At 47.2% G+C, this 22,153-nt stretch overlaps 1 protein-coding gene across 2 annotated transcripts in view; it reads left to right on the top strand.

The window, feature by feature from the left end:
• Positions 1 to 15,174: 15,174 nt before the first annotated feature.
• PRKCB (protein kinase C beta) overlaps positions 15,175 to 22,153 on the top strand; it is a 140,773-nt gene continuing 133,794 nt past the window's right edge. For both annotated transcript variants that reach the window (XM_044304921.1, XM_044304920.1), the window contains exons 1-2: positions 15,175 to 15,423; positions 19,962 to 19,993. In XM_044304921.1, coding sequence (XP_044160856.1) covers positions 15,260 to 15,423; positions 19,962 to 19,993 — 196 coding nt within the window. In that variant the 5' untranslated portion in view covers positions 15,175 to 15,259. The remainder of the gene's footprint in view (positions 15,424 to 19,961; positions 19,994 to 22,153) is intronic.

The raw sequence follows: 22,153 nt of genomic DNA, 5'->3' as shown, positions 1-22,153 counted from the left end.
TAACTTAGTCTCTGGTAGGTAAGGGGAGCAGAGGGTCTGATTTGCCCCGACCCCACTGTATTAGCCACGTGAGTATGGAAGAATCCGCCAATTTTAGGGGCAATTTTTTGTTTGAATGGAGTCCTATGTGTAAGACTTAGTGTTGTAGTATTGCCTGCTGTCACTAGATGTCACTGTTGCAATAGATCATTTTTGAGCTGCATTGCTGTAAGAGAGCAGAACGTGGCTGAAGCCACATGGTGTGCAGAGTTTCTCTGAGCTGGGCGGATAGACAAGACTCGAGCCAGAGGCATGGAACGGCTCTTGAAAAAAGGGCCTGACAAAAGTAGGAAGAGGAAGAGGTCACGTGAAAAACTGTAATTTGAATAGTGGGCTGCAGTGTCAGGGGGGTTACTGAGAGGTTACTGTCTCTTGTGTGTGTGTGTGTGTGTATTGTGTTGTGTTATGCCATGCACTGTTCAGGCACTTTGTGAGCTGGGTTGGTGGTGAGTTGGTGGGCTTCTGTCACACCACGCTTTCTCGCCTCTCTTATAAAGAAAACATGCACGCTGAGCTGAGCATGCATGTGTACAGGGGGTCTGGAAGAGTTAGACACTTAGCCAATGTGTATGGCGGCTCTACATGTCAGTTTGAGTCACGGGAGAAAGCTGAAAGCATGGCTCATGTGGCAGAAGCCCTCAGAATGGTGGTGGCTGCGGAACAATTGCCGCTTTGGCCGTTTGATACTGCAGCCATGTGTGGACATGTGTGTTTCCAGCGGCGTGTGATACACTGTACATGTACAGTGCTTGTGAGTTACATACAGCTGTTTGCGGTTGACATGACCACATCCTGAAGCTGTTAGATCCTCATACCCGTGTCCTGAGCTTCCTGCTCACTAAGAGGAAGTGAAAGGGTAGACGCTGAACGACAGCGACCGCTGCATCGGCTCTGCTATGTAATAACGACAACTGAGCGCCGCAGGCCACCAAGGTTATAGGCACTTTCACTGCCCCTATCTATCCGTCTATCTATCCATCCATCCATCCATCCATCCATCCATCTCATATCTAGGTGTGTATGTATCTATCATTTCATACTGCTCTATCTTCTGTCTCAAGTCTGTTCTTGGTTATATGGATTATCCACATTGTATGGGGCTAAATCCCAATGTGGATCCATGACCTGTAGAAGAATCCGAGGGCCTTGGCTTCAGATCCGAGTCTTGGATATTTGCTGCGGATTTATCCGATGGAGTGAGCATACCCCAGTTTCAGTCTGACTACATTCTACCCAGATACAGTGTGATGTACACGATGAGAGTGCTGACCTCATACAGGACTTCTCCAGGTCTCCAGCTCGCACAATGTTCTCACACAATCTCAGGTGACAACCATGACGTCTGTGACCACCATGAAGCGGCACCTGCAGTCATAGAGATGAAATTGAAAACAATTTTACATCACATCTTATGAAGATGGAAATAACAGCAGAGATCCATCACACGTCTCACTAACTCCCTGTTGTTCTAGCTGGAAACCCATCCATCATCAGTCCACCATACTGCGGCCTATTACCAGGAGTCCTGAAGGAACACATAGTCTATAGACAGCGCATCTTAAACACTGCACCAGACCTGCTGGGAGGTGCGATTTACTGAGGACCACATGGGGCTCTAGGACATGTATGACTGGGACTCGTAGTCCTATTATTCCTGCAATATCTGGTCAGCTGGAAATAGATAGATAGATAAATAGATAAAAAGCCAAAAGAGAAGGCAGCACTCCAAGTAGTGAGGAAAAGTGGACGATGTATTCACCCAACCGGCAGCAACGTTTCAGCTCTCACAATGGAGCCTTTATCCAGCTGAGTAACATGTGCAAAGTAACATACAGAAATAGTGGCAGTGATTAACACAAATATACATCAATTCATAATACAATAAAGTGCAAGTGCTTAAAAAATACAGTCGCGATGGTAGTATAATCCATCTATAATCGTAATATGAATCTGTTAATACATAAGTTACATCATACAGATGCCATAATAAATGCATAAAGTGTAAAGAAATCAATGATCTACATAATTGATAATCAGTGCAAAGTGAATACAGGTGGTGACAATGTAAATAATTGAAAATTCGAGTTAAAAACCGGCATTGATTTGCTGGTCCCCGATTCATGGACCAGCTCCTTCTGCTATGTACTGCGGTGATTCTTTGACACATCGATGTTGTGAAGCTATATGGGCGGCTGCGCCGATTGCGCATGCGCCCTGAGGTAATGCCTCCATGGTGGCCATCTTTGTTGTGGTTTTTTGGTCATTCAGAAGTAGTGTGAATCTCGCGATGATAGATTCAGCGGCGCATGCGCCGTTGTTATTTCCGGACGCCAACAGTCTCCATCATGTTTCAATTATTTACTGTCACCACCAGACATCTGAGAAGCTCTGACAGAAGCCTTTCAGAACCTCCTCCTTGAGCTTCCTTTGTTTTGGTTTTCAGTTCCTCATCTCGTTAGCCTCTCTCAGCTGTCATGTAGTTGGACTAATTGCATCCCTTTAAATTCCTCCCCATAATGCATTAGTGTGCGGTTTATACAACTTCCTGGAGTGTGTGTGCATGCTGATCCTATTTCCCAGTCATCTACAAGATAAGTGTTGTGCATTCATTTGTGATTTTCTGTTTGCTGGATCCCAGGTGACCCTGACTCCCTCCGTGTCTAGTGTAGGGAGCCGGTGGTCGTGTCCCCTCACTATTGTAGGGTGTTCAGGTGTTATACAGTCGAGGTACGAGGATATGCGATCATCTACCATTGGGATTTTCGCATAGGCTGAGCAGTCAGGGGGAGTGCCAGGTCTGATGCAGGGGTCTCCCTTTTTGTTCCTTAGTTTTGGATCCAGTGAGTCATATGTTCATTTTGTGTTGTCTTGTTTCCTGTACACCTTCCGTGACATTTACATGGTCACCACCTGTATTCACTTTGCACTGATTATCAATTATGTAGATCATTGATTTCTTTACACTTTATGCATTTATTATGGCATCTGTATGATGTAACTTATGTATTAACAGATTCATATTACGATTATAGATGGATTATACTACCATCGCGACTGTATTTTTTAAGCACTTGCACTTTATTGTATTATGAATTGATGTATATTTGTGTTAATCACTGCCACTATTTCTGTATGTTACTTTGCACATGTTACTCAGCTGGATAAAGGCTCCATTGTGAGAGCTGAAACGTTGCTGCCGGTTGGGTGAATAAATCGTCCACTTTTCCTCACTACTTGGAGTGCTGCCTTCTCTTTTTGCTTTTTGTCTACATTTGGGGCCTTGGTCTCCGGTCCCTCAGGAGGATTTTTTGCACCCCCATACAAGTTTGTGTGCTGCTTTTTTTTCTTTTCTTTTCTAGATAAATAGATAGATAGATCTACATGGTAGTAGTGAAGGCTCCCATCACCATAAAGCCTTGCTACACCAAGGTATCCCAGGCAAGGCAAAGCCCCCAAATCAACTTAATGAAACCCAGCCTGACCAGATAATCACCCCACACCACCTCACAAAAGCCAGGATCAGGAACACCGTAAGAGACAAGAGGAATACGTCAGTGAATGGAGGAAGGAGGTGAGAGCATCACATAAGCTGACGGTGTACCAGAGCCTGCAGAGAGACTACAAACTGGCCCAATACCTGGAGAAACTAGGGAACCCCAGAGACCGGAAAATCCTGAGCCGCTACAGACTGAGCGCCCACAGCCTGGCCATAGAATCCGGACGGCATTGACAGAGCTGCGTGCCTAGAGAAAGCAGACTGTGCCAGCAGTGCCACCTGGAGGCGGTGGAGGATGAGGCCCACTTGCTGATAGACTGTCCCAAATACTCAGCAGTGAGGGACATCCACTTTAGGAGACTGTCTGATCTCTGCCCAGACTTCAGCTCCATGGAGGAGGAAGAGAAGCTGCCCATCCTGCTGGGAGAGGAAGAGAACACTGTGGACATAGCAGCACAATATATCAGTGCCTGCCACAGACTGAGAGGAGCCTGATATGCCATGGACTCCGATACCCTGATCCGGGGTATGTCCGCACCCCTTCCCCCCCTCCTGCCATGATATTCCACGGACTCCTATACACTGACCCTGGGTGTGTCCTCATTTCTCAACCCCCTATTTCCGACATGCTTTGGCAATACTAATGTATAATTTTAGACCTGCCAATAAAGCTTGATTGATAGATAGATAAAGATAGATAATGGATAGATACATATGAGATAGATAGATAGATAGATATGAAATAGATAGATACACAGATATGAGATACAAAGATAGATAGATAGAAGATAGATAGCAATGAGATAGATAGATATGAAATAGATAGATAGATATGAAATAAATAGATAGATAGATATGAAATAAATAGATAGATAGATAGATAGATAGATATGAAATAAATAGATAGATAGATATGAAATAAATAGATAGATAGATAGATAGATAGATAGATAGATAGATAGACAAGGAGTCAGCCTCCTGGCCAAGGAAATTAAGGACATTGTATTAAACAGAACCCCCCGCCCTAGACCCTACACAGGCCAATTTGGAGACAACAGGAAAAGTTCACAGACAACACAATGACCTCAAGTATCAAACGCCACACGACAAACAGGAAACAAGGCCCTGTACCCTAACGCGGGCCACTAGAGGCAAAAACCATGGAGGAAACCACCTGCCTCACACAGAGAAATACAGAGCAGAGACCTAAACGAGATAAAAAACCTGCTCAGAACTTTATGTAGAACATTCAAGTGACTGGACAACACAAGCCTTATCTATCATACCAGAACCAGTCAGAACCCAGCTCGTCCTATGAAACCCGCTCATTACAAGATATAAGGACCCTCTATGACATCCTTTATCATCAGCAGCTGGAACATCCAAGGTCTGAACGAGTCAGCCTTTGGATTTAAAGTAAATGATCCAGACTTCACCCAGAGTTTGAGAAACATCGACATTCAAATCCTTCTAGTAACATAGACTAAGGCAGAGAGCGAGTCCCTGGTGCCCACTGGATACAGGGAAATCTCCGTCCCGGCCCTGAAAAATAAAACCACCAAACTTGGCCGCTGTTCGGGAGGAATACTAGTGTAGTATAAAGTGGAGCTCCATGAGCAGATCAGACCAGTGAAACGGGGAAACAGTCATATCTGGATCAGAATAGACCGCTCCATCCTCACCTCCCAGTCCGACATCTACCTCTCCGCGGCCTACTTAGCACCACCGGAGTCCCCCTACTACAACCCAGAATGCTTTGAGATCCTGCAAAGGGAAGCCGCCCACTATCAAACCCTGGGCAAAGTCCTTATCATGGGAGACCTCAATCCCAGAACAGGCAGGGAAAGAGACTACCTGACCACATATGGAAACATCTATATATATGGACCGACAGCGACAGCTCAGTACATACAGAGAGGAACAGTTATGACAGCACGGTAAATAAAAGTGGCCAAAAATTGTGGAATCTTTGCTGAAGCCTAGGAATCCACATCCTCAAGGGTCGCAACAAGGGAGACCCTTTAACTCCCATGTGGGTAGCAGCATAATGAACTACGCCATCACAGACATGGACCCATTGGGGCCTTAATAGTCAGCCCACAATCGCACTTGTCTGATCACAACCAAACATCCCTATATATTAGGAGTCCACAAACAAACCACCAGGACAAATACCTCAGCAGGCCGGGCTCTTCACACTACCTCCATCTTATAAGTGGTCCAAGAAATTGGCTAAGAAATATAAACAGGTGCACAATAAACCAGAAATCCAAGCGATGCTCTACTACTTCAACAACAAGGTGTTTGAGATAAACCCAGAAGGAGTCAACCAAGCTGTAAGAGATCTTAATATATTTTACACCATGGCAGAAATGGCTGACCTGAAAAAGTATAGCCACCTGAAGCAAAAAGAAGATAGCCCCAACACTTGGTTTGATGAGGAGTGCAGAGCTGTATGGAACACCTTGAGATCGGCCCTTAAAGGGAACCTGTCACCTCTACTATGCTACCCTCACTGAGCATTTCTAAATGTTCATTGTGTTACCCTAAACATATAAATTACACTTTTAATTTCATTTGCAGACAAATTCAATAGGTTTTATGCATTTCTGTACTTCCCGCCTTTTATGCAAATTAACATAAAAGAGTCATATCTTACTTGTGTGACCAGAGAAGAGTCATATTTTCAAGCTCTGACTCATCTCAGGTTAATTTGCATATGTATCAAATAGGTTTTTTTACACAATAAAAGCACACAGAGCTATGGGGACTGGGTATTGCAGATGTGCTAGTGGCCATCTAGCAACCCATGTCCTCAGCTCTATACACAAAATCCAGGTGACAGGTTCCCTTTAAATAAAAAGCATAGAGATCCCAACCACACCAACCTGCGGGAAGTCTACGACACAACGCAGAGCCAATACAAACCCTCCTCAGAAGGAAAAAGCAAGAATATACCTCAACCAAACTTACACAGCTTCAAGATGCCCTCCAAGATAACTCCTTCTGGGAACTATGGAACCACCTGGGCACAAATGAGAAGAAAACCAACCTCCATATTCAGAACGGCAACATCTGGCTCCAGTACTTCAGAGACCTCTACAGAGACATCCAAATGAAGAACGTAACCCAGACCAAAAACTAATGAGGTCAAAACTGAAGAGCATGGAGGTAGTGGCGTCGCTAGAGGGGGGCGAGGGGGGGCAATTGCCCCCCCTATGTTGTCCCTTGCCCCCCCGGGTGCCCCCCCGCTGATTCCCCAGAGTGAATACTAATGAGCGCTTCCATTATGGAAGCGCTCATTAGTACCGAAGGACCAGGAAGTGGTGAACGCTCTGTACTCACCACAGTTCCTGGTCCTCGGCTGTCGGCTGTGCAGGGCTGCGCACAGCGTGAGGGCGCTCTGTGACCTCACGCTGTGCGCGCCAGTTTAGAGCACAGTCGACTGAGGAGAAAATGGCAGGCGGCGTCCGTCCAGGAACAGGAGAGGTAAGTGTTTTTATTTTTTATTTTATAAAAAATGTGGCTGCTGGGGGCATTATGGGGGCTAATAGGAGGCATATAAGGGCTAATTGGAGCCATATGGGGCATTTGGAGGCATATTTGGGGGCTAATAGGAGGCATATGGGGGCTATTTGGGGGCTAATTGGAGGCATATATGGGGGCTAATTGGAGGCATATTTGGGGCTAATTGGAGGCATATTTGGGGCTAATAGGAGGCATATGGGGGCTAATAGGAGGCATATGGGGGCTAATTGGAGGCATATGGGGGCTAATTGGAGGCAAATGGGGGCATATGGGGCTAATAGGAGGCATATGGGGTAATAGGAGGCATATGGGGGCTGATAGGAGGCATATGGGGGCTAATAGGAGGCATATGGGGGCTAATAGGAGGCATATGGGGGCTAATTGGAGGCATATGGGGGCTAATTGGAGGCAAATGGGGGCATATGGGGCTAATAGGAGGCATATGGGGTAATAGGAGGCATATGGGGGCTGATAGGAGGCATATGGGGGCTAATAGGAGGCATATGGGGGCTAATAGGAGGCATATGGGGGCTAATAGGAGGCATATCGGGGCTAATTGGAGGCATATGGGGGCATATGGGGGCTAATAGGAGGCATATGGGGGCTAATAGGAGGCATATGGGGGCTAATAGGAGGCATATGGGGGCTAATTGGAGGCATATGGGGGCATATGGGGGCTAATAGGAGGCATATGGGGGCTAATAGGCATATGGGGGCTAATAGGAGGCATATGGGGCTAATAGGAGGCATATGGGGCTGATAGGAGGCATATGGGGGCTAATTGGAGGCATATGGGGGCTAATTGGAGGCATATGGGGGCCTATGGGGCTAATAGGAGGCATATGGGGGCTAATTGGAGGCATATGGGGGCTAATTGGAGGCATATGGGGGCATATGGGGCTAATTGGAGGCATATGGGGCTAATTGGAGGCATATGGGGGCTAATTGGAGGCATATGGGGGCATATGGGGGCTAATAGGAGGCATATGGGGGCTAATTGGAGGCATATGGGGGCTAATTGGAGGCAAATGGGGGCATATGGGGCTAATAGGAGGCATATGGGGTAATAGGAGGCATATGGGGGCTGATAGGAGGCATATGGGGGCTAATAGGAGGCATATGGGGGCTAATAGGAGGCATATGGGGGCTAATTGGAGGCATATGGGGGCTAATTGGAGGCAAATGGGGGCATATGGGGCTAATAGGAGGCATATGGGGTAATAGGAGGCATATGGGGGCTGATAGGAGGCATATGGGGGCTAATAGGAGGCATATGGGGGCTAATAGGAGGCATATGGGGCTAATAGGAGGCATATGGGGGCTAATAGGAGGCATATGGGGGCTAATAGGAGGCATATGGGGGCTAATTGGAGGCATATGGGGGCTAATTGGAGGCATATGGGGGCTAATAGGAGGCATATGGGGGCTAATAGGCATATGGGGGCTAATAGGCATATGGGGGCTAATTGGAGGCATATGGGGGCTAATTGGAGGCATATGGGGGCTAATAAGAGGCATAATGGGGGCTAATGAGGCATAAGGGCTGATATGGGGGCTAATGAGGCATAAGGGCTGATATGGGGGCTAATGAGGCATAAGGGCTGATATGGGAGCTAATGAGGCATAAGGGCTGATATGAGAGGCATAATGAGGGCTAATGAGAGGCATAATGTGTCATCCACAGATGCCCCCATAACAGTGTGTCTTCCACAGATCCACCATAACAGTGTGCCTGTGCACTGACGAGAGACAGAAAGAAGGGGAAAGAATACGTGGATGCAAGCAGAGGACGGCACAGCAGACGACTGAGTAGCTTCTTTTGTAAGTAAATTGCTTTATTATAACTGTATCCCTGCATATCGCAATTCACTCGTATTTTGTAATCTTATTGATATATACTTATTTTGTTTGTGCCCCCCCATTTTTGACTGTGGTATCTTTGTGCCCCCCCTATATATTGTTCCTAGAGTCGCCACTGCATGGAGGAGATACTTAAAGATTTCCAAAACCCGCTAGACTCACCCATAGCACTGCAGGAGATATCAGAGAGAATATCAACCATAAGAGGTAAGAAAGCCAGCGGCACAGATGGCATCCCACCTGAAATGATTAAGTACAGCCCACCAGCAATACAGGCAGCCATAGCAAAACTGCACAACATTGCGCTACACGCTGGCTACTTCCCCCAAGCCTGGAACCAAGGTGTCATAACCCCAATATACAAGGGTGGGGACAGGTATGACCCGGCCAACTACCGAGGGATATGTATCAGCAGCAAACTGGGGAAACTATTTAACAGTATCCTGAACCAGATAATCTTCGGCTTTCTCACCCAGCACAATGTACTCAGGAAAAGCCAAGCTGGGTTCATGCCAAACCACGGCACCACAGACCACGTCTACACCCTGCACCGCCTCATCCAGAGCCATGTCCACAACACAAAGCAGGGAAAGATATACACTTGTTTCATGGACTTCAAAAAGGCCTTCGACTCGGTGTGGCACCCAGGATTGCTCCTGAAACTATTGGAGAGCGGAATAGGAGAAAAGACATACAACGTCATCAAAAGTTCATACACTGAGAACCGATGCAGCGTGAAGGTAAATGGAAAAAAAACGGCTTATTTCCAGCAGAGCCGAGAAGTTAGACAGGGCTGCAGCCTCAGTCCAGCTCTCTTCAACATTTACATCAACGAGCTGGCAGCGGCTCTGGAGTCCTCCTCAACACCAGGTCTCATCCACCATGACACATCATCTCCTACTATCACCAACAGAGAAAGGTCTTCAAGACCAGCTAGTCATTCTGGAGAAAGTCAGCACCAGATGGGCCCTTCCCATCAATTTAAAAAAGACCAACACTATAGTGTTCCAGAGAAGGAAAATAAAGTTAGCCAGGCCCCCTACCTTCAGGCTACACAAGCGCCCCCCTCTTACAGCCACCAACAGGTACAACTACCTGGGCCTGATAATTGACCAAACTGGGAGCTTCAAATCAGCCATTGAGGAGCTGAAAGACAAAGCATGCAAGACCTTCTACAACATCAGAAGACGACTGTACTACCTCAAGGCACCCGTGAGGGTCTGGCTTTGCACCAATCCTCCTGTATGCCAGTGAAGTCTGGTGCCCTTACACGTACCCCGACTGGTCAAGATGGGATTCCAGCCCAACAGAAATATTCCACCTGGAATTGTGCAAGCATCTCCTCCAGGTCCATCAGAGCACCTCTAACAGTGCCTGTCGAGGGGAGCTAGGCAGATTCCCTCTACACTTTACAATCCAGAAGAGGGCGCTATCATTCTGGGGCCATCTACATGGTAGTAGTGAAGGCTCCCATCACCATGAAGCCTTGCTACACCAAGGGATCCCAGGCAAGGCAAAGCCCCAACATCAACTTACTGAGACTCAGCCCGACCAGATAATCACCCCACACCACCTCACAAAAGCCGGGATCAGGAACACAGTAAACAAGAGACAAGAGGAATACGCCAGTGAATGGAGGAAGAAGGTGAGAGCATCCCAGAAGCTGACGGTGTACCAGAGCCTGCAGAGAGACTACAAACTGGCCCCATATCTGGAGAAACTAGGGAACCCCAGAGACTGGAAAATCCTGACCTGCTAAAGACTGAGCGCCCACAGCCTGGCCATAGAATCCGGACGGCATTGACAAAGCTGCATGCCTAGAGAAAGCAGACTGTGCCAGCAGTGCCACCTGGAGGCGGTGGAGGATGAGGCCCACTTCCTGATATACTGTCCCAAATACTCAGCAGTGAGGGACATCCACTTTAGGAGACTGTCTGATCTCTGTTCGCACTTCCCCCCCCCATCATGATACACCACGGACTCCTATACACTGATCCCGGGTGTGTCCCCATTTCTCAACCCTTAATTTCCCACATGCTTTGGCAATACTAATGTATAATTTAGACCTGCCAATAAACCTTTTTTTTATTTAATATTATTGATAGACAGATATGAGATAGATGAGATAGGAGATAGATAGATAGATAGATAGATAATAGATAGATAGATAGATAGATAGATAATGACATTGTGAATGCAGGAAAATTTCAGTTTTACAGCCTGCAGAATTGTAAATGCAGCTCTGGAGTATAATACAGGATGTATGTACAAAATGACTATTTATGTAGATAATTCTATATGGAAATTGTAAATGCTGGTAAATGATTCAGGGGGATCAGTGCAGTCAGACTGCCTGCAATACAGTCAATGACCACCAGGCGCCATTACCGGTCATATGGTTTGGTATCTGACGCTATAGTTTGATTCTTAGTAAATTCTGCTCCAGACTATGAATGAAGCTGATGCCTTCTATGCAGCAGAAGGAAGTAGTGTATAGACAGGTGACATAGATGATCCTTCACAGAGGTACTTCTCCGTTCTGAGGGAGACATGAAAATATGACCCACCGACGATACATGTTACATGTTGAGGTCCTGTGCAAATGGAGAAAGAATACCATATGGCCATAGAATGTTCTGCAGAAGGAATGTGCTCTGGATGTGCCATTTCTAACCGCTCACAGAAATGTCCGCATTTCATGGTCAAACAAATCTAGATAATCCAGCCAACAATAAAACATATTGAATAGGTGTGCCCCTTGTGTAGGTGTGCCCCCCAGGCTCGGACTGGCCCACAGGGGTACAGGTGAATCCCCTGGTGGGCCCCTAGTCCCCCACCACCTTACTGCACTATGTACATATATTCCATGTACAGCACCTCCACCAGCCCATGTTCATGTATAAAACTTGATAGATTATGAAAGAATCTCCCCAGTTTATTATTATAGACACGATCAGAGCTGAGATGACTTCTAGGTATAGAGGAAAGCCACCAGTGTCCTCTTCTCCCCAGGGCTGTAGGGACCTCCATATCAGAATCATCTGGTAGCATCTTGCTCCTGTGTGAGCAGGTAATATATGAATGTATCCGTACGGTGGGCCCCAAAATACATTTTACTGGTGGGCCCTACTAGGCATCCCAGTCCGACACTGACTCTGACCCATTGAGGCATGGGCTCCACAAGACCTTAGTCATGGAAATTGGGAGGTATGGACTTGTCTATTTATCTATCTATATATCTTTGGATCTAATGGATGTGTATATTTTATGAATGTGTATAATACAGGGATGTGTATGATACGGGGATGTGTATATTACAGGGATGTGCATGATACAGGGATGTGTATGATACAGGCATGTGTATGATACAGGGATGTGCATGATACAGGCATGTGTATGATACAGGCATGTGTATGATACAGGGATGTGTATATTACAGGGATGTGTATATTACGCGGATGTGTAGGATACGGGATGTGTAGGATACGTGGATGTGTATGATACAGGGATGTGTATGATACAGGGATGTGTATGACACAGGGATGTGTATGACACAGGGATGTGTATGATACAGGGATGTGTATGATACAGGGATGTGTATGATACAGGGATGTGTATGATACAGGGATGTGTATGACACAGGGATGTGTATGACACAGGGATGTGTATATTACAGGGATGTGTATATTACAGGGATGTGTATATTACGGGGATGTGTATATTACGGGGATGTGTATATTACGGGGATGTGTATGATACAGGGATGTGTATGATACAGGGATGTGTATGATACAGGGATGTGTATAGTACAGGGATGTGTATAGTACAGGGATGTGTATATTACGCGGATGTGTAGGATACGGGGATGTGTATGATACAGGCATGTGTATGATACAGGCATGTGTATGATACAGGCATGTGTATGATACAGGCATGTGTATGACACAGGGATGTGTATGACACAGGGATGTGTATAATACGGGGATGTGTATGATACAGGGATGTGTATGATACAGGGATGTGCATGATACAGGGATGTGCATGATACAGGCATGTGTATGATACAGGCATGTGTATGATACAGGGATGTGTATATTACGCGGATGTGTAGGATACGGGATGTGTAGGATACGTGGATGTGTAGGATACGTGGATGTGTATGACACAGGGATGTGTATGACACAGGGATGTGTATATTACAGGGATGTGTATAATACGGGGATGTGTATAATACGGGGATGTGTATGATACAGGGATGTGTATGATACAGGGATGTGTATGATACAGGGATGTGTATTATACAGGGATGTGTATGATACAGGGATGTGCATATTACAGGGATGTGTATATTACAGGGATGTGTATATTACGGGGATGTGTATATTACGGGGATGTGTATATTACAGGGATGTGTATGATACAGGAATGTGTATAATACAGGGACGTGTATAATACAGAGATATGTATGATACAGGGATGTGTATGATACAGGGATGTGTATGATACAGAGATGTGTATATTACAGGGATGTGTATATTACAGGGATGTGTATGATACAGGAATGTGTATAACACAGGGACGTGTATAATACAGAGATATGTATGATACAGGGATGTGTATGATACAGGTATGTGTATGATACAGGGATGTATATATTACAGGGATGTGTATAATACAGGGATGTGTATGATACAGGGATGTGTATGATACAGGAATGTGTATATTACAGGGATGTGTATGATACAGGGATGTATATATTACAGGCATGTGTATGATACAGGGATGTGTATGATACAGGGATGTGTATGATATGGGGGATGTGCATGATACAGGGATGTGTATGATATGGGGATGTGTATGATACAGGGATGTGTATGATACAGGGATGTGTATGATACAGGGATGTGCATGATACAGGGATGTGTATGATACGGGGATGTGTATGATACAGGGATGTGTATGATACAGGGATGTGTATGATACAGGGATGTGCATGATACAGGGATGTATATATTACAGGCATGTGTATGATACAGGGATGTGTATAATACAGGGATGTGTATGATACAGGGATGTGCATGATACAGGGATGTGTATAATGCAGGGATGTGTATGATATGGGGATGTGTATGATACAGGGATGTGCATGATACAGGGATGTGTATGATACAGGGATGTGTATAATACAGGGATGTGTATATTACAGGGATGTGCATGATACAGGGTTCCTCTCTCAGGGCGGATACGCGGAGACTATACTTGCCCAGCGCTCTTGCTCTCTCTCTCTGCTATGAAAATGGGGATCAAAGTGCAGAGGGGTTACCATAGAGAAGCGGTCAGGACAGCGGAGCCGGGAGACTGATAACAGGTAAGTGACCTGCCGCCACCGCGCAGCTCTCACCCAGAGTTAAAGAATAACTCCGCTTTTCAGCCCTAATTTAACACTCTCTCATTTGCACAGATATTGAGTTTTAATTCTCCTCCGTTCACATCTAGAGCAAAATTCTGAACTCCGCCAGTGAGAACCGGTATCCATCGCGACCGCGCGCAGCTTACGTTTTGTCTGTGATGGTGAAGTCATGTGTGAACTGAGACCAAGAAAACCAGCACGATTTCAATTTTTTTCTTCGTTTCACGCTGGGGTGATGCGGCGTTCTACAAAATGACCAGCCTCAGGCCGTCAGTCACCATTTCACGGCATTTAAGTAAAACCGCCACGGAGCCCCACCGACAGATCCCCTCTTCCCAAAATTAACCTTTGTGATGGATGGGACCCCCTCATTTCCCAAGAATAGGGGTGCCTAGCCCCTAATCCGCTGCCTTCAAGGCGGGTAAGGCTCCACAGCCTCCTACTACACATAAATCACACTCACCATAGTCTTCTATTATAAAGCAATAGTGATGACCCCCATTTGTCTCACCCTTGCCCAAACCAATATCACTTACTTAAAAGATAATCTCCATGCCACCTCCTACCCCCCTCATATCCACTGCCCTGTGCCCATGACCCACCTCCTGCCCTGAATTCACTTTATTTCTCTCCCTTCTTCCCAATATGCCCCTGACATTTCCAGCAAAGGCAGGACGGTGCCTCCGCTTTGTTTGTGGGCGTGTCCGTCCGCGCACAAGGGCGCGCCTATGCAGATGAGGGGGCGCGCCTATGCAGATGAGGGGGCGCGTCTAGGTGACGCTTGGCAGCAGCTGTGTGCAGAGTAGCAGCGAGAGCGCAGTGCGCCCGGGGAGAGCGGAGACACCGCGCAGCCTCCAGCAGCAGCAGCAGCAGCAGCAGCAGCAGTAGTAGCAGTAAGCAGCCCAGACACGGAGCACCCCAGCGGTATGGCTGACCCTGTTGGCGGCGGCGAGCCCGAAGACACCACCACCCGCTTTGCCAGGAAGGGCGCCCTCCGACAGAAGAACGTCCATGAGGTGAAGGACCACAAGTTCACCGCGCGCTTCTTCAAGCAGCCGACCTTCTGCAGCCACTGCACCGACTTCATCTGGTGAGAGAGCGATCTGTCTCTAGTGTTGTGAGGTGCATGCCGTGATTAACCCCTTGCTTGCTTCCCATTTCCCCTTTTGCACCCCTTCGGTTGACAGGTCATGGACTATCGTGCAATTTGCAGTTCTAGCTTCAACCAATTTACTAATGGGCACATTCTGGTCGATCTGAAGGGGGGGATAAGCGGCTGTAGGGCGCCGATGATCTCTCCAGGGGCACTGCAATAAGGTATCAATGCTGCATCCCAGGGAAGGGGTTGCTTATCTGATGTGTATGGCCAAAATAGCCTCTAATTGGCGCTGCTGATCTGTGGCTACGTCCCCTTCCCCTGTATAGGTGTCAATTATTACATTTTTTTTTAGTGCTCGTTATCTCAGGTCACATCTATCGTGATTGGTCGCGCTTAATCTGGTAGGAAAATTGCACATGTATGTCAATTCCACACGACAAGCACCCTATGCGGACGTGTTGTACAATGTAGCAGAGCCGAGTTTGTCGTGATGGTATGGCAGTCCTGTAAACGGGCTGCATGATCGCAGTACATCCATTTGACAGATTCGGCTCTGCTACGTCTAAACGCTCTTCCTTTTTTTTTTTTCTGGGCGACTGTTGCCTCCTAGTGAAGTGATACGGGCCGAGCGCTTATTTATCGGCGCGTGACTGCTGCGGCTGCGGGGACCATCCACACACAGGAGGCGAGCCAGGAAGCCCCGCGGACGGCGTCGATGAGGATCGCGTTTTTCTGTGATACCGGCCAGGCGTGACCTGATGATGTCGTATTTCTATAGGCTTGGATCACGTATGTCCCTCTGCTCCCTCCTGGAGGGCCGGGGGAAGCTGCAGTGCGGTGCACAGCTCTGTCGGAGGGAGCTGCATCAATGGCCTGGCCTTCTATAGGACCGGTGGCTTAGAATGAATGGAACGCCCTTTTACAAAATACAGGAACTGAGTGCGAATACGAAACCTTGAGATCTGGAGGAGGTCAGGTTCTCCAATTTCTGAAGTCACGTGGGCGTAGTTTTTGGGGGGAGACCCAGCACCCCCCCCCCCCCCCCGCATTCTTTTATCATAATTAATGGCCCCTAAACATTTATTTTCTATCCATAGGCTGGAGGTCTGACCGCTGATCATGAAAATGAGGGGGTCCCCTTTGTAAACAGAGGGGTAGTGTGCATGCACGACCGCTGCCCCATTCACTTCTGTTGGGCTGACGGATAGGCAGTGAATGGAGCTGCATGCACACTGCCGTTCCACACCCCCCCCTTCTCTTTATCGGTGGGGGTCCCAGCGGTCAGACCCCCAGCAGCAGTCTTGTGGATAGATTGTTTTTCATGGGTCATGTGCTTAGGTATATAACTTACTAATGTGCTTTGCGTTTCAATTAATCACCATTTTAAAGATCTCTGCTTGCATTCAGTGAATGATACCATTCTGGTGACCCCCCCCCCCCCCCCCCCCCCACCTGATCCTGCCATGTATAAGACCTCTTGAGCACCTGTATGAGCAAAACAAGGTCAGGATGGGGTTTCCGCCACTAGATAGAATTAATGGATGTTTCCTCTCACTGATGTGGTATTGGAACACGCAGAGTACAAGCAAGTTGCAGAATTTGCTGTCAGAGGGTAAAAAAAGAATGGCACCCTCTTTAGCCTATGGTGGAGACATGGGCGAGTGCATGTCTCCTCTGTTATTCCTCCTGGAAATTTATGAAGTCATCACACACAACTGGGCTTGACCCTACCCCACATCAGTAGGTTGCATCCCCATGCACTGACGCTCCCAGGACTGCTGATCTTCTAGGGGAAGGCCGACATTCGCCATGAAAAACTGCACAAAGAATTCGGGTTCTGCGGATTTCTAATCCGAACCGCTCTAGCCTGTCCACTACATTTGTTAAAGGGGATGTCTTGAGATTTTGATATTGATGACCCTTTCTCAGGATAGGTCCTCAATATCAGATGGCCGAGGGTCCGACTCCCGGTACCCCCCACCCTGATCAGCTGTTTGAAGTGGCTTACCGAGCGTGGCATCGTAGCACATATCAGTCCTGTAGCCTGCGCAGCCCTATTGATTCCCAGTGATTGGGGCTGAGCGCGATACCGAGCAAAACCACTACCCAATGGACGGCGCTGTGCTTGATGAGCTGTGAGGAGGCCGCAGCACTCACCGAAACGCTGCGGCGTCCTCAAACGGCATATCGGCCAGGAAGATGGGAACCCCCTGCCAATCTGATATTGATAACATATCCTCAGGATACCTCAGTAATATCAAAATCTGGGAACCCCCCCCTTTAACATCTCATCCACTTTGCTGTGACCGTCGTGCACTATGGATTTTGCAGATGGAAAATCTTCAGCATTTCCGCTATGTGTGGATTTTTCCTGCAGTCCTGTCGCCAGAACTGGGGCGATTCCTATGATGGGTGGATATTAGGAAGTTGCTATTTGGGCAGTTCCCCTTTTAGATTACTTCACTGCATAGATGTAAGGAAGTCGCTGACATCAGACCGCAGCCTGATCTGCAGATACCGGCATCCTCCCTCGGGGCGTTAGGATGTACATTTTTGCATTTAGCATTCCCTTTTAGTAGGTTCAGGGGGGAACCATCGCCCGTATATGACATTGGCGGCTTTTACACCTGTTCGCCCGCTTCCTGCCCTCGCCTGTGCTGCAGAGCGCAGGCTGCTTCCTCGCTTCACGGCCGGCGGCCCTTCCACTGTACCGATTCAGCCTCCTGCCTATCTGCAGCGCTTGATCTGTATTCCCACCGGGCAACGTATTAATATTCTGCAGCTCCTGCCAGGGCTGGATTGAATGGGCCTTTAATAAACGTCCGGTGGGATCGAGGGCTGGCGAGGAGCGTTGGATTCTAGGTCGACGCAGGATTTCAATTGGCAGGCACTCGTTCATGCCATGGGTTGTGCTGGGACTGAGCTGTAGAAGAAATCAATGCCAGTAGGCTGCTCAGCGTTAGGGCTTGTTCACACGACCGTATGTATCTTGCGGTCCACATAAAACAGATCTGCAAAAAAATACAGATGACGTCCGTGTGCATTCCATATTTTGCAGAACGGAACAGCCGGCCCCTAATAGAACAGTCCTATCCTTGTCCGTAATGCAGACAATAATAGGACATGTTCTATTTCTTTACTATACGGAAACGGAATGCACACGGAGTACCTTTTTTGCGGACCCATTGAAACGAATGTTTTGCGGACCGCATACGGAACCAAACGGAATAGAATCGTGTGCATGAGCCCTTACTCGGCCTGTACCTAAAGCCTCAAACAGTGATTGCATAGTATGCGGGTAGTATTTAAAATACTCTGTATGTGTATGTCATCTGGTTGACCGCTCCATAGGAACTCCATAGGTTAGGCTTGCACATGAGATGGCGGTGGGCCAAACTGCCCCATAGGCGTGCACTGCGGCCCAGCTGAGTGTGTATGGGGTATGAACAGTACTTCCCACAGCTGAGATTTTGCTACTGCTGTGTCCAGTCTGATATGTTCCGCTCTTGTCTAGACTGGATACAATTGTAGCAAACCCTCAGCTGTGAGAAGTATTTGGTTTGAATAGAGATCTTAAAGAGCTATTCCAATCTCAGATAATTATGATACACTCGGCAAATTTTGGTACTCCCATAAAAGTAGGAGAACCCCCTTTAAGTCATATTTGAGGGTTGGGTGGTTGCTAATCCTTTTATTTGTGGTGGTCTATACTCTATACCATTACCATGCACCTAGAAGCGATCTTAGGGAGTATCTGACTCTCCTGTAGGTGGCGCTGTTCTTTCCTGAACCTGTCTTTATTTTGGGGCTAGTCAAACTGCGGCTCTCCAGCTGTTGCAGAACTACAACTCCCAGCATGCAAAGACTGCCTACAGCAGGGCATGGTGGGAGTTGTAGTTTTGCAACAGCTGGAGAGCGGCAGTTTGCCTATCACTGCCGCTAGGTTGTCAGTTGTCACACAGTTGATGTATAGCTGTAGGTGTATTGTGTGTTTTTTGTTTTTGTTTTTGTTTGTGTTTGCTATGCACGAACTGAATTAATGTACTTAACCACTAGAGTTTTTGCTGGATCCGGCAGGGTTCAGCAAAAACGCTTTCGTTATTGATAATACAACCGTCTGCATCCGTTATGAACTGATCTGGTTTTATTATCTTTAACATACCCAAGACGGATCCGTCATGAACTCCACTGAAAGTCAATGTGGGATGGATCCGTTTTCTATTGTGTCAGCTAAAACGGATCCGTCCTCGTTGACTTGCATTGTGGACGGAAAGCAAACCGCAGCATGGTGCGGTTTGCTCTCTGGTATGAGAATGGAATGCATTTTGGAGCACTCCGTTCTGTTCAGTTACGTTTTGTCCCCATTGACAATGAATGGGGACAAAACGGAAGCGTTTTTTCCCGGTATTGAGACCCTATGACGGATCTCAATACCGGAAAATATTAACGCTAGTGTGAAAGTATCCTTACCGGGATGTAAATGCTACATGCTTATGTAACCCGCTCTCCGTTTTGCTCTTGTCTTGCAGGGGTTTCGGCAAGCAGGGATTCCAGTGTCAAGGTTAGTCCTCTCCTCCGTCCACCTTGCCAGGACTTGTACGAGGCCAGGAGAATATTCTGCGGAGCCGCCATGCTATGATTTATTGACGTCCTCCTGTGGTTGTGCATAGCGGCTTCTCCTTTGCAGAGGAATCTCCTGCTGCTTGTAATTATGTAACAGATAATGATGTTAAAAAGCCTCTGTCTGAGCGGCTGGATAGTCGCCGCTGAGCCGTATACGGCCCCGGAATGTCAGGTATATAGGCGCTTTGCAATTTAAATGATCTACGGAGCAGGAGAAACGTTCAGCGAGTGGCACTTGCAGGCCTGGATTCAAGGAATGACTATGCCCGGAGTGCGGTACAGCCAGGGGTGCCACTGAGGCCTCGTGCACATGTTCTGCAAATCACGGATCCGCAAAATACGGATGCGGTCCATGTGCCATCTGCATTTTTTGTGGACCCATTGACTTCACTTAGCCCTTAGTCTGCATTTGTTGGACCTATTCTTTCTTTCTGCGGAGCGGGGATATGGATGCAGAAAGCACATGGATCATCCGCTTTTTGCGCCCGTATGTCCGTCCTGCAAAAAGACAGAATCAGGGGTGCCCACCGGTCTGATATTGATGGCCCATCCTAAAGCTAGGTCATCAGTAATTACATTTTTGGAGAACCCCTTTAAGTTAAAGGAAATCTCTTCAAGATAGAATTCTTGTCTGTCTTCCTGGGTTCCTCAAGACTCCTGAGGGTCTTATCTCTCATAGCCCTAGGCGCTGCCACTTATGATGTCCACGTAAGCTGGAGCAATGTGGATGACATCAGACCGGGGTCATGCTGCATCCCTGCTAGTGGGTGGTTTCATGCCTGAATCTAGCTTGGTTTAACCCTTGCATGGACGATAGAGGGGCCCATCTATTTGGTGAACATATGTTCCTCGTGTCAGGAGGACGCCCCATTCTGCTCATGTAACTTGTGTATAGGGGAAGGAATTTCATAGAGACTGAATTTTTAGGAGGGGCTGACTACAACCACCATCCGAGCAGACCTAGGTAGACTGGTAAGATCCCTTTTAATCCGGCATCAGTAAGACGCAAAAGAATCCATATTCTCATATGTTGTGGATTATAGGACGCCGTACGCTTCGTGCTGCTGTACAGTAATACACTCGTATGATCTATACCAGTGTATTACTGTACAGCTGCGGCGGAACGAAGCGCACTGCGTCATAGCAACCAACGATGCCGTGCACTCAGCAGGCCTGGTTTTCACGGTCTGTGGTCCGTGAAAATCCACGTGTGTGAATGAGGCCTAAGGGTAGGACTGATGGTCGTGGTTGAACGATGGGTTACGTTACCTCTATGGGGGAGTCACAAAGCAATCGGAAGGGTTAAAATTCTTGTAAGTGACCCTTCCCATCTCCCCAACATGGGGGTGTTTTCAGTAAACTGCAATTAAAAATGGCAGTATATGGCGGTATTTTGTTGGCTATATATGGCTGTAGAATCTTGGCATTATATGGCGGTGTTTTGTTGACTGTATATGGCAGTACAGTATTTTGTCGACTGTACATGGCAGTACAATCTTGGCATTATATGGCGGTATTTTGTCGGCTGTACATGGCGGTAGAATCTTGTAATTATATGGCGGTACTATTTTTGCATTATCTGTAAGCAGACTTAGGTATATTCACGTATACTGGTAAAAACCCTTTAATCCGGCATCAGTAAGACCTGATAGGATCCATATTGTGGATTATAGAAAATTCTGTACGACTCGTGGTGGTTAAATGATGGGTTACAGTAACCTCAATGTTTCCCTTTGGGGGAGTCGCACAGCAAACAGAAGGGTTGAAATTCTTGTGAGTGGAGTGACCCCCCCCCACTATCCCCCATGTAAACAGCAATTTAGCCTGAACCATAGGCTATAGTATATATGAGATGTCATGTGGTGCACAGGCTGCAGCCATGAGCTCTGTAAACCTCCGTGGGGCCATCAAGATAAGACGGGAGGCAGTTAAGACGCAGCTTTTTACTGTCACAGATTGCCAGATATTCGCTCAAAAGAATGTGACCGGACTCGTCATGAGATGCCGTGAAAAACTTTACAGAATGGGGGCCACACCCCTGATGGACGGGTCGTAAAGGAATTGTCTTATGTAAATAAAAGTTTCATAATTTGTAGTA

Source organism: Bufo gargarizans, chromosome 8 (genome assembly GCF_014858855.1).
Source record: "Bufo gargarizans isolate SCDJY-AF-19 chromosome 8, ASM1485885v1, whole genome shotgun sequence".
Taxonomy (NCBI): Eukaryota; Metazoa; Chordata; class Amphibia; order Anura; family Bufonidae; genus Bufo; species Bufo gargarizans.
This window is presented reverse-complemented; position numbering and strand designations above follow the sequence as displayed.